Source organism: Sinocyclocheilus rhinocerous, unplaced genomic scaffold (genome assembly GCF_001515625.1).
Source record: "Sinocyclocheilus rhinocerous isolate Xijiao unplaced genomic scaffold, SAMN03320098_v1.1 scaffold681, whole genome shotgun sequence".
Taxonomy (NCBI): domain Eukaryota; kingdom Metazoa; phylum Chordata; class Actinopteri; order Cypriniformes; family Cyprinidae; genus Sinocyclocheilus; species Sinocyclocheilus rhinocerous.
The window spans coordinates 1,361,470-1,370,697 of record NW_015641029.1 but is presented as its reverse complement, the minus strand read 5'-3'; the positions used below and the strand labels follow the sequence as shown (position 1 = coordinate 1,370,697).

The following is a 9,228-nucleotide window of genomic DNA, read 5'->3' as shown; positions in this document are numbered from 1 at the left end:
TCTGATTTCACATAGAACTACTGGTTTTCTCCCAGTAAGTTAATATACAGCCTATTAAAATAATGCTGTAAATAAGAATCTGAAAAGAAAGAAGCTTCAAATAAATATTTTAACGTGCGTGAATAAATCCAACCACCCCTACAGATTTAAATTTCACTTTCCATAATCTGTGACTGACAGAGGAGCATCTTGGCAGCAGGGATTTAATACTTTAACAAGACTCAAACTGACAAAGGCAGAGTGAAAGACTGGATTTTTTTGATCAGGTAGAGTACAAGTGATTTCAAAACATTTCAGCCGGTTTATATATATATATCGTGTATATATTATTTATCTCGTTTAAGATGCATTTGGTTGAGTTGCGCTGCAGTAAAGCGCTTCAGCTACTACAGTGATTATCTCTTCAGCGCGCAGCGCGAGCAGGACATACAACAATGCATAATCTATTAAAATAATGCTGTAAATAAGAATCTGAAAAGAAAGAAGCTTCAAATAAATATGTTAACGTGCGTGAATAAATCCAACCACCTCTATAGATTTTAAGTTTCACTTTCCATAATCCGTGACTTTTTCAAGATCTTTATCAAAGATCAAAAATCTTTAGCAAGACTCAAATTGACACAGACAGAGTGAAAGACTGGATTTTTTCGATCAGCTAGGGTACAAGTGATTTCAAAACATTTCAGCCGGTTTATATATATATATCGTGTATATATTATTTATCTCGTTTAAGATGCATTTGGTTGAGTTGCGCTGCAGTAAAGCGCTTCAGCTACTACAGTGATTATCTCTTCAGCGCGCAGCGCGAGCAGGACATACAACAATGCATAATATTAATAACTATGACTGGGACTGTCATATACATAATTATAATGAGAACACTATTATAACAAAACGCTGTGAATTTTTAGAGTTTAGTTGCTGTGTTTCTGCACGTTGTTGCGTGAAGAACGCATCCACAAAAGGAATTCATTCAGAGCCGCACAGACACGTTCACTTCTGTATTCGGGGCATTTTGTGCAGAACATGGAATATTAGTCGTAATATTAACGTTATGTTGTATAAATAACGAAGCGTATTCTATATGAGATAAATGATGAGTTAAATCCCATTGATTAAAAACCTGCTGCTTCATTCTACTGGTCATCTTCAGCGCGCGCAGCTCAAAACAGAAATGCAGAACATTAATAACAACTGTCATATACATAACATTATAATGAGAGCACTATTGTAAAAAATGTTGTGAATTCTTAGGGTTTCGCTGACGTTTAATGTTAACTATCTTTTAATCAAAACATAAAACATAATTTACCCCGTTTGTATCTGCGAGGCGTCCGTTACACATTTTCCCTGTGTGTTAACGTAATTATGGCTGTCGAATGTCTAACTTGACTATTGGTAATGTATTTTGCCCCACCCCCCAAAAAAAAAAGATTCGAAAATTCCGATTGCACTATGAAAATCCTTAGTCGGGGACACCCCTAGTCTAAATACTTTTGTGAGGCTCTATATCATGTGCAGTTATAAACACATACAAACCTCCGGTCAATGTTCCCTGAGGATCAAACACGTCTCCTCCCAGTGTAACAGTTTTGGTGCTCACACCTTTGTCAAAGGCAACTTTTTTAGCATTGTCCAAACTGTCACAGACTAGCGTAGTTCCAAAAACATACTCCATGGCCTTCCTCAGCTCCGATTCATAACCTACCAACGACAGAGCGGTGTGCACATTATCTGGCCCAACCTGCAACACAAAATATATGGGTATCCTTTCTTTAAATAAAATTCCACTGAGAATAAAATAAATCATAATCAAATCAACAACAGCTCATTAGCAGAGTTCTCACCAAGTTTTTGGCAGTGCGCACTACATTGTCATTAAGGGTACGTGCTGAGATTTTGTTCAGAGGAATGATGGTGTATCTGCGTTTCAGTTCACCCTTTTCCAGAAGCTTTTTCCCAGTAACCTGCAGACAGACAAGTTTAAAAATCAAAAACTATTTTTCAAAAAAGTTTGAGGACGCCTACGTGTTTCATAAAGTAAAACTCACCTCATTGTCCACTACTATGTTATAGAGTCGACCACCAGCAACCACCTCCAGAGCTGTAGCGTTTGACACATCAGTCACACTGAAAAGATTTGCCACCAAACCCTTCACCTTACTGCAGTCCCAATTCTTCTCTGGGTCCCTACATACACGCATAGTACCAATGGAGTCAATGAATGAATGAAGTGTATAAACCACAAATAATAAATGAGTCTAAATGAAAATGGCTCGCATGTTCTCACGTGTACTCGAAGCGCAGGTTGGGGAACTGGCCCATGAGGGACTCGTAGGTTTCTCTGAGCTGACTGACGTCCCGTGAACACTGCCTCTTCTGCTCCAACAGACGCTCCTCTCGTCCATCTGAACACACAAGTCAATCTTCTTTAAAAAATTTTTTAAAGTAATGTCTTAAAGACTAATATGATACTTTAATTCTGTATTAAGCTTTAAAATTTTACAGTTCACATTTTTAGGCTTCAATTAACTGCACCGAATTCAACCACAAACACAAACAAAATGTATTCAGTACCTTCATAGTTGAGTTTCTTCATTTCAGCCTGTAGCTTTTCTATGCATTTCTTCACAGCCTCAAATGTGTCCTGGTCTTTTTTGTAGCCACTGTCCATCTTCTTGACCTGAGCCTGCTTAGTCTTCAGCTCCTGCTGAGCGTGTATCAGTTTCATCTGAGCCTATGAGACAGAACAGAGACATTTACAATCGGTCTTCAAAAAACAACATTATAAAATATAATAAAAGGTACCAACATAATACCTTTAAAAAGTTTTTTTAATTAATACTTTTACATAAAAAGGATGCATTAAACTGCTTAAGTGACAGTAAAGACATTTATAATGTTACAAAGGACTTTTATTTAAAATGAATTCTGTTCTTTTGAAACTTCAAATCAAAGAATCATAAAAAAAAGACAGTTTCTACAAAATATAAAACAAATGGTTTTTAACACTGATAATAATGAGAAATGTTTCTTGAGCACCAAATCAGTACATTAGAATGATTTCTTAAGGATCAAGTATTGGCTGAAGACTGTAGTAATTATATATTGTAACAAAGTATAACAACAATTTTAATTATTTATAACAATTGTTTCTAAACAAATAAACGGAGCCTTGGTAGGCATTAAAATAATTTTCAAAAATATATATATAAAAATAATCATCTTTACGACCTCAACATTTTGAATGGTAGTGTATTTTTTACCCATAATAATCAAAGTTGCTAGGCATAGTTTTGAGACATTACTGATCTGAGTAATAACACAGTATGGACAGTGGACAACATTTTTAAACTATACACTGGACAAACAATCCTACATCACTGTGATTACTGGACTTATCGACAGATGTTAGAGGTCAGAAAGGTCACCTGTTTGGCCTCTGTCTCAGCTTTACTCATGTCATTCTTGCAGGTCATCATCTGGCCACTAAGTGTGGCTTCAGCTCCATCTTCATTGGCAGAGAGACCAGCTGACACTGCCTTAAAATGCTGTTGAGCCGCCTCCAGCGCTTCTGCATCCTTCTGCCCTTCCTCCTGCATGGCCTTCAGCCGATCCATAGCCTTGGCAACCTCCACTTCTTTAGCTGACATCATCATCTTATCCTAGTTCAAATAAAGTTAACATTTAAATCATTTATTTATGATTGTAAATAAATGATTAATTTATGTAAAATTCATTCGTTCATTTATGAAAAGACAAATTGATTTCTGGTAATAATAATCACAATACTTTACAACCCTACAGGAATACTTTTCTTTAAATTATATTATTATTTATATTAAAGATTAATTAATTTGTGTATTACATCTATTTGCAACTTTATTGCAAGCTTTTCAAAATAAAAGTTGTTTTTATTCCTGTTATACCTCCTCCATGTTTTTGATCAGCTCTTTTCTCTTCTTGGTCTCATCTTTCAGATTTTGCTTCTTCAGGTCCAGAGCACTTTGGGCCTTTGTGTCCATTCTCTGCGCTTCAGACAAGGTCTCTTCCAGAGTCTTCAAAACTCCCCCAACCTCCTAGAGAGACAGACACAGAAATGAGACATGCTAATGGAATACAACAGGAGACAAAAATATTCAATCAATCAACCGCACACTTTTCTAACAGGTATCAATTTGCATCATAAAAAATTCAAAAATCTTTTCCCGTACAAAGATTTTGATACTTTTGCCAGTCCATTACCCACTAGGGCTGGGTATCGAGTTCGATACTTTTTATCTTTGCCTCAATACCATCGAGTATCGAAAAACATCTCGTCGTTCGGTACCAAATTTCAATACCTAAGGGGTTAATCTCATCAACGTCCGTGGGCCAATAAGCCTGCAGCACTAAGTGTGTTCGACTAGAAGCAGCGCAGCGCAGATCGATATGTGTTTGACATCCGCGAGAGCGATTCGAAAGCGTACGGAGCAGTCTGCTCTCTATAGCTCTCGTGGTACTGTAATGCACTGATCGGTCTGCACAGTCAGTCCGCGTCAAGTCGAACACACCTACTAGTTTACACCAGTTACACCAGATTCGGGTGGGAAGCGTGCAATCTGTGATCGCGTGCCATTGCAGACGCTCGCGAAAGCATGCAATCGCTTTCTTATGCGCGCTGTTTTTACGGTTTCACTTTCGCTTTTGAAATTGATCGCATTCAGTAAGGAGGGGAGAGGATGGGGGGGGCACAGCCCACGAAACCCCCCCCCCTTGGCGCCAGCCTGGGTTACACTAAGAGATGTGGCGCACACGTGAGGCTGTACACTGTGTTTCAAGCCGGCTTTCCACTATCTCCGACAAACGACAAGCGACAGACCGGAAGTCATTCATTTCCAGTGGAGAGTAGTGTGCGAGCTGCGTGGAGTTCCGATCATATGCAGATGTCCGTTCATATTACACGACCGAAAGTGCCTGTTACGTGACCATTCATGCACACTGTAGCATCATGCTACATAAGATTTATATTCCGCTTTTACTCAAAACTCACTTTAAACCCCCATCAAGTGTTTTTAATAACTTCCGATTGAGGTCAGCTTTGTGCATGCGCCGCTCAGAAGTGACGAACGCGGAAGCGCAGCGGAGAGATCAAAACAAAACAACGGTCACTTATTAGAAGTACAAAACGAGGATTTGTAAAGAAGAATGTCGGAGGATTTGATATAAGCCAAGAGGAGACTGGTTTTCCTTTGCTAAAGTAAGTAAACTTTGCTTCCTTTGCTCCTGTTAACAAACGTTGGTTTTCACGAGACTCACCGGCGCATGCGCAACGCCGACATCTTACGTCATCCTCCCGGAGCTGCTTCCATGTACAACTGTTGGCGCAAGCTACATTAAAGTGATTATTACGTTTTGAATATGGATATTTTTTTTTACAAAAACGCATCGTTTCGCTACAGGAGGCCTTTGTTCACTCCCCGGATCCGTGTGAGACATTTTTTTTTTTATGGATGGGCGCTTTTTATTTAACTTCTTTTGGATTGATGCATGCAACACCCGCTGAATGGCATTAAACAGCTTGAAATATCAAAGACAATTTTTTATATAACTCCGACTGGATTCGTCTGAAAGAAGAAAGTCATATACACCTAGGATGACTTGAGGGTGAGTAATTTATGGGCTAATTTTAATTTTTGGGTGAACTAACCCTTTAAAGGTAGGAGTATTTTATGCTCACCAAGACTCCATTTATGTTATCAAAAACACAGTTAAAAACTGGAGATGTCAAAAATTTTATTACAATAATAATAATTAAAAAATTATAGTTTCATCTATCTATCTGAACCCAAACCTTTGAACACCTGTGTAAATATCATGTGGCTTGCATTTCACATTTATACATTATACTATGCTTTTAACATGCAATTTTTAATGTAGGTGGTCGCAAAGCACTTGACAAGAAAGAAAGGAGAAAAATTTTAATGGAAACTATTACAGCAAGAAACAATTAAAAACAATTTAAGTAGCCCTCAAAGGCTGAAACTGCCCTATGAATGTTACCAACAAATACACTATTGCTTCTTGCTCCTGTTCCCTGCCTGTCTGCTCTGCTGCTTACCTTGTCCCTCCTGCGCTCCAGCTCCTGTATCTCCGCGCTCAGCTCCTTCACTTTGGCCTCGTTCTGCTTCATGTTCTCCTGCAGCTGTGTGATAGAGCTCTGCATCTCCTGCAGGTCTTCAGTAGACTTCAGCTTGGTCTCCTCGGCGCACACAAACAGGTACGCCACATACAGTCGACTCAAGTGCTCGATCTCACGCATGAGCTTCTGGTACTCCAGGTAGGACGCACGTTCCTGAGGAGAAGCAAGGGAGATGGATAGGATGTGACGAAGATGATAAGTATCTATTGTATGAGTCATATGTATTCGGTCCACAGTAAGGAACTGACGCTGTTAGAAAACGAAAAACAAAATGCTGTTCACAGCTGCACATAAAGAACCAGGGGCACACAATAATGTATAGCCTCTCTCTACTATACATGATTTATTAATAATTGACAAATTCATAATTTATATAAAAAGGTGTAAATAAATAAATAATGCATGATTTTCTAATAGCATGAATCTAATATACACATATACAATAAATTATAAATAAGCACTTTTTTTTTTTTTTAAACACATGCCTCCTTCAGTTTCTCCATAGCAGGGGTGATCTCCTCATCCAGGATCTGTTTCACACAAAAACATCCAAAGATGAAATTGCTGGTTGTATCAATTGTTGGGTGATTTAAATAAAAAAGTAATAATGAAATAAATGTACGTACAGTCTGAATCTCTTTCAGCTTGGCATCTTTCTTCTCAATAGTTTTCTGAGCACTGATCTTCTTGCATTCGTACATCCTGGTACCTGCCGCCTCCTCAATCATGGCCAAAATCTGTGAATAAAAAAACAGTGCAATTATTTAAAATTTCACAGAAGAAAACAAAAACTTGCATCAATGACACAATGTTTGTATCATTTCATCCATCAGTAAAGAGCAAATCAATTGGAAGCTTTATTACTACAATCAAAATGTGAGTAGATCACAACCAAGTATATTCAAATGACAAACATCTCACCTCAGGAGGCTTCATGTTTAAGACCTTGGTGATTCTCCCCTGAAATAAACATACAATTGGGGTGATTAGGAAATGTGAACAATAACTACATATGACAAGTGCTTAACTGTCTAAAAATCCAAAAAGAAATTGGTAAAAAAAAAAAAAAAAATCAACATGAAATCAAAATGAACCCTATTTACTTGTCATGCATTTATGACAACAAACAAACTGTAAAATTACACAAGTTAAATAAGTTGCAAACAGCCGTTCACATTCATTTTAAAATGAAAATGCTGTTGTTAAAGGGGTCCTATTATGCTTTTTCACTTTTTCAACTTTAGTTAGTCTGTAATGTTGCTGTTTGAGCATAAAAAAGATCTGCAAAGTTACAAAGCTCAAAGTCCACTTCAAAAGGAGATATTTTATTTAACAGAAATCACTTTTCAAAAACTACAACGAACGACTCGTTTGGACCACAACGCATATTTTCCGGGATTTTCCCGACCAGGCGCCGAGTGGTGCCAATCACAACACACACTGGCCTTGCTAACCAATCACAGCACATTTCGTATTTCAGAAGGCGGGCCTTCATTTGATACAGGAACTATTCGAGCCGTTCATGCCAGACTGGGGAGAGAGGTGTTGTAACAACGTAAAATATGTGAAAAATAATGCGTTTTTCGAACAACCTAGTGTGAGAGCCTGTTCTAGTACACCCCCAAAACAAAATCAAGACTTTGTAAAAGAGCAAAATAGGACCCCTTTAAGAATATGATTATCCAATACTTTTATAAAAAATCTTTTCAGGCCACATAACCTGAGAAGTCTTAAATCAGTGTATTATGGTGGTTACCTGCATGATAAGGAAGTGAGGGTTATTGACATTCAAGCCAACTGAACAAAACAGATCCTGGACTCGCAGGTTGTTTGCATTCACGCCGTTGATAAGGTACTTGTTGCGTCCACCTATGACCACCTGCACAACAAACGATAAAATCACAAGCTGTGTAAGTCACTCTTTGACGCGTGCTACTAGCCATCAGTGAGAGTGGAGCAGACGCTGATCTCAAGGTGAATACCTGTCGTGTTATGGTAATCTCATCATGTGTCTCAAACCCAAGTGGACTCTGTTTCTTGTTGGAGTTGTCAAAGGTGATGGAGACAGTTGCTTTGGTGATCCCAGCCAGACCATTTTTGTACACCAGATCTTGGAGATTAGTGGCACGAACCTACAAGGTTTGACAAACCAAAACAAGCAGTATTACATTTTAGCTTTTAAACTCTGCAACCCACTTCCATACTTAATTAATCATGCTCTGTATCCATATTAGACTGAAAACATCTATTCTGATTAAAGTTTTATTTATTCAAATTTTTTTTTTTTGCATTTTGTTGTTGTTATACAAGTAATTTAGAAAACAGAACAACTGAAAATCATTTTGTTTATTAAATAAGCAAAAACAATTAAACGAAATAAATAAATAAACAAACAAACCGCTGCCATCACAAAGCTGCCAGATTTTGACATATGGCTACGTCGTGTATATGATATTTCATGTATTAAAACTGACCTGTGATAGGTTAGATATCCCCAGCAGAAAGCAGATGGAATCCAGTATATTTGACTTTCCACTGCCGTTCAGTCCGGTAATGGCGTTAAAAAACGGATCAAATCCGTTAATCTCCGTCCTTTCGGCGTAGGACTTGAAGCCCTCCAGTACAATAGACTTTATGTACATTTCGATAAACCACCGTATGCGTAAAATAAAATAAAACCGCTATACGCTGCTATATTTTTCGTGATAACAACCTCAAAAAAACTTCGGCGTTGCTTTCAGTTCAACCATCCAAACTTGAAATTTGGCGCCAGGCGCGTTTCCGCTGCGCCGTTATGACCAGATTTAAATTACTAGTTAAACTAAAAACAAATAAATCCACTCGAATCCTGCATATATTTAGACAAAATGATAGTTTATTTAGCAAGAATTCATGTTCATTACAAACAAGTCATTGCCATTGGAAGTGAAATTAATTTATTCTTTTGATTCAGGCGACTTTTTAGCCACCCCATTGATGGACCCAAAACATTGAAGCGTGTATGACGTCAGCATGGCGGTTTGGCTAGGAAGTTCAAAAGGAATGTA

The 9,228-nt window shown here is 37.9% G+C and overlaps 1 protein-coding gene across 1 annotated transcript in view; it reads right to left on the bottom strand.

The window, feature by feature from the left end:
- LOC107754156 (structural maintenance of chromosomes protein 2) overlaps positions 1-8,995 on the bottom strand; it is a 17,875-nt gene extending 8,880 nt beyond the window's left edge. The window contains exons 1-14 of the mRNA XM_016570508.1: positions 8,656-8,995; positions 8,164-8,313; positions 7,938-8,060; positions 7,103-7,141; positions 6,808-6,918; positions 6,667-6,711; positions 6,101-6,334; positions 3,930-4,079; positions 3,432-3,665; positions 2,578-2,737; positions 2,291-2,408; positions 2,052-2,190; positions 1,848-1,967; positions 1,540-1,744 (exon numbers count right to left, since the gene is read on the bottom strand). Of these exons, the coding sequence (XP_016425994.1) occupies positions 1,540-1,744; positions 1,848-1,967; positions 2,052-2,190; positions 2,291-2,408; positions 2,578-2,737; positions 3,432-3,665; positions 3,930-4,079; positions 6,101-6,334; positions 6,667-6,711; positions 6,808-6,918; positions 7,103-7,141; positions 7,938-8,060; positions 8,164-8,313; positions 8,656-8,823 (1,996 nt within the window). The 5' untranslated portion in view covers positions 8,824-8,995. The remainder of the gene's footprint in view (positions 1-1,539; positions 1,745-1,847; positions 1,968-2,051; positions 2,191-2,290; positions 2,409-2,577; positions 2,738-3,431; positions 3,666-3,929; positions 4,080-6,100; positions 6,335-6,666; positions 6,712-6,807; positions 6,919-7,102; positions 7,142-7,937; positions 8,061-8,163; positions 8,314-8,655) is intronic.
- Between the last annotated feature and the right edge of the window lie 233 nt (positions 8,996-9,228).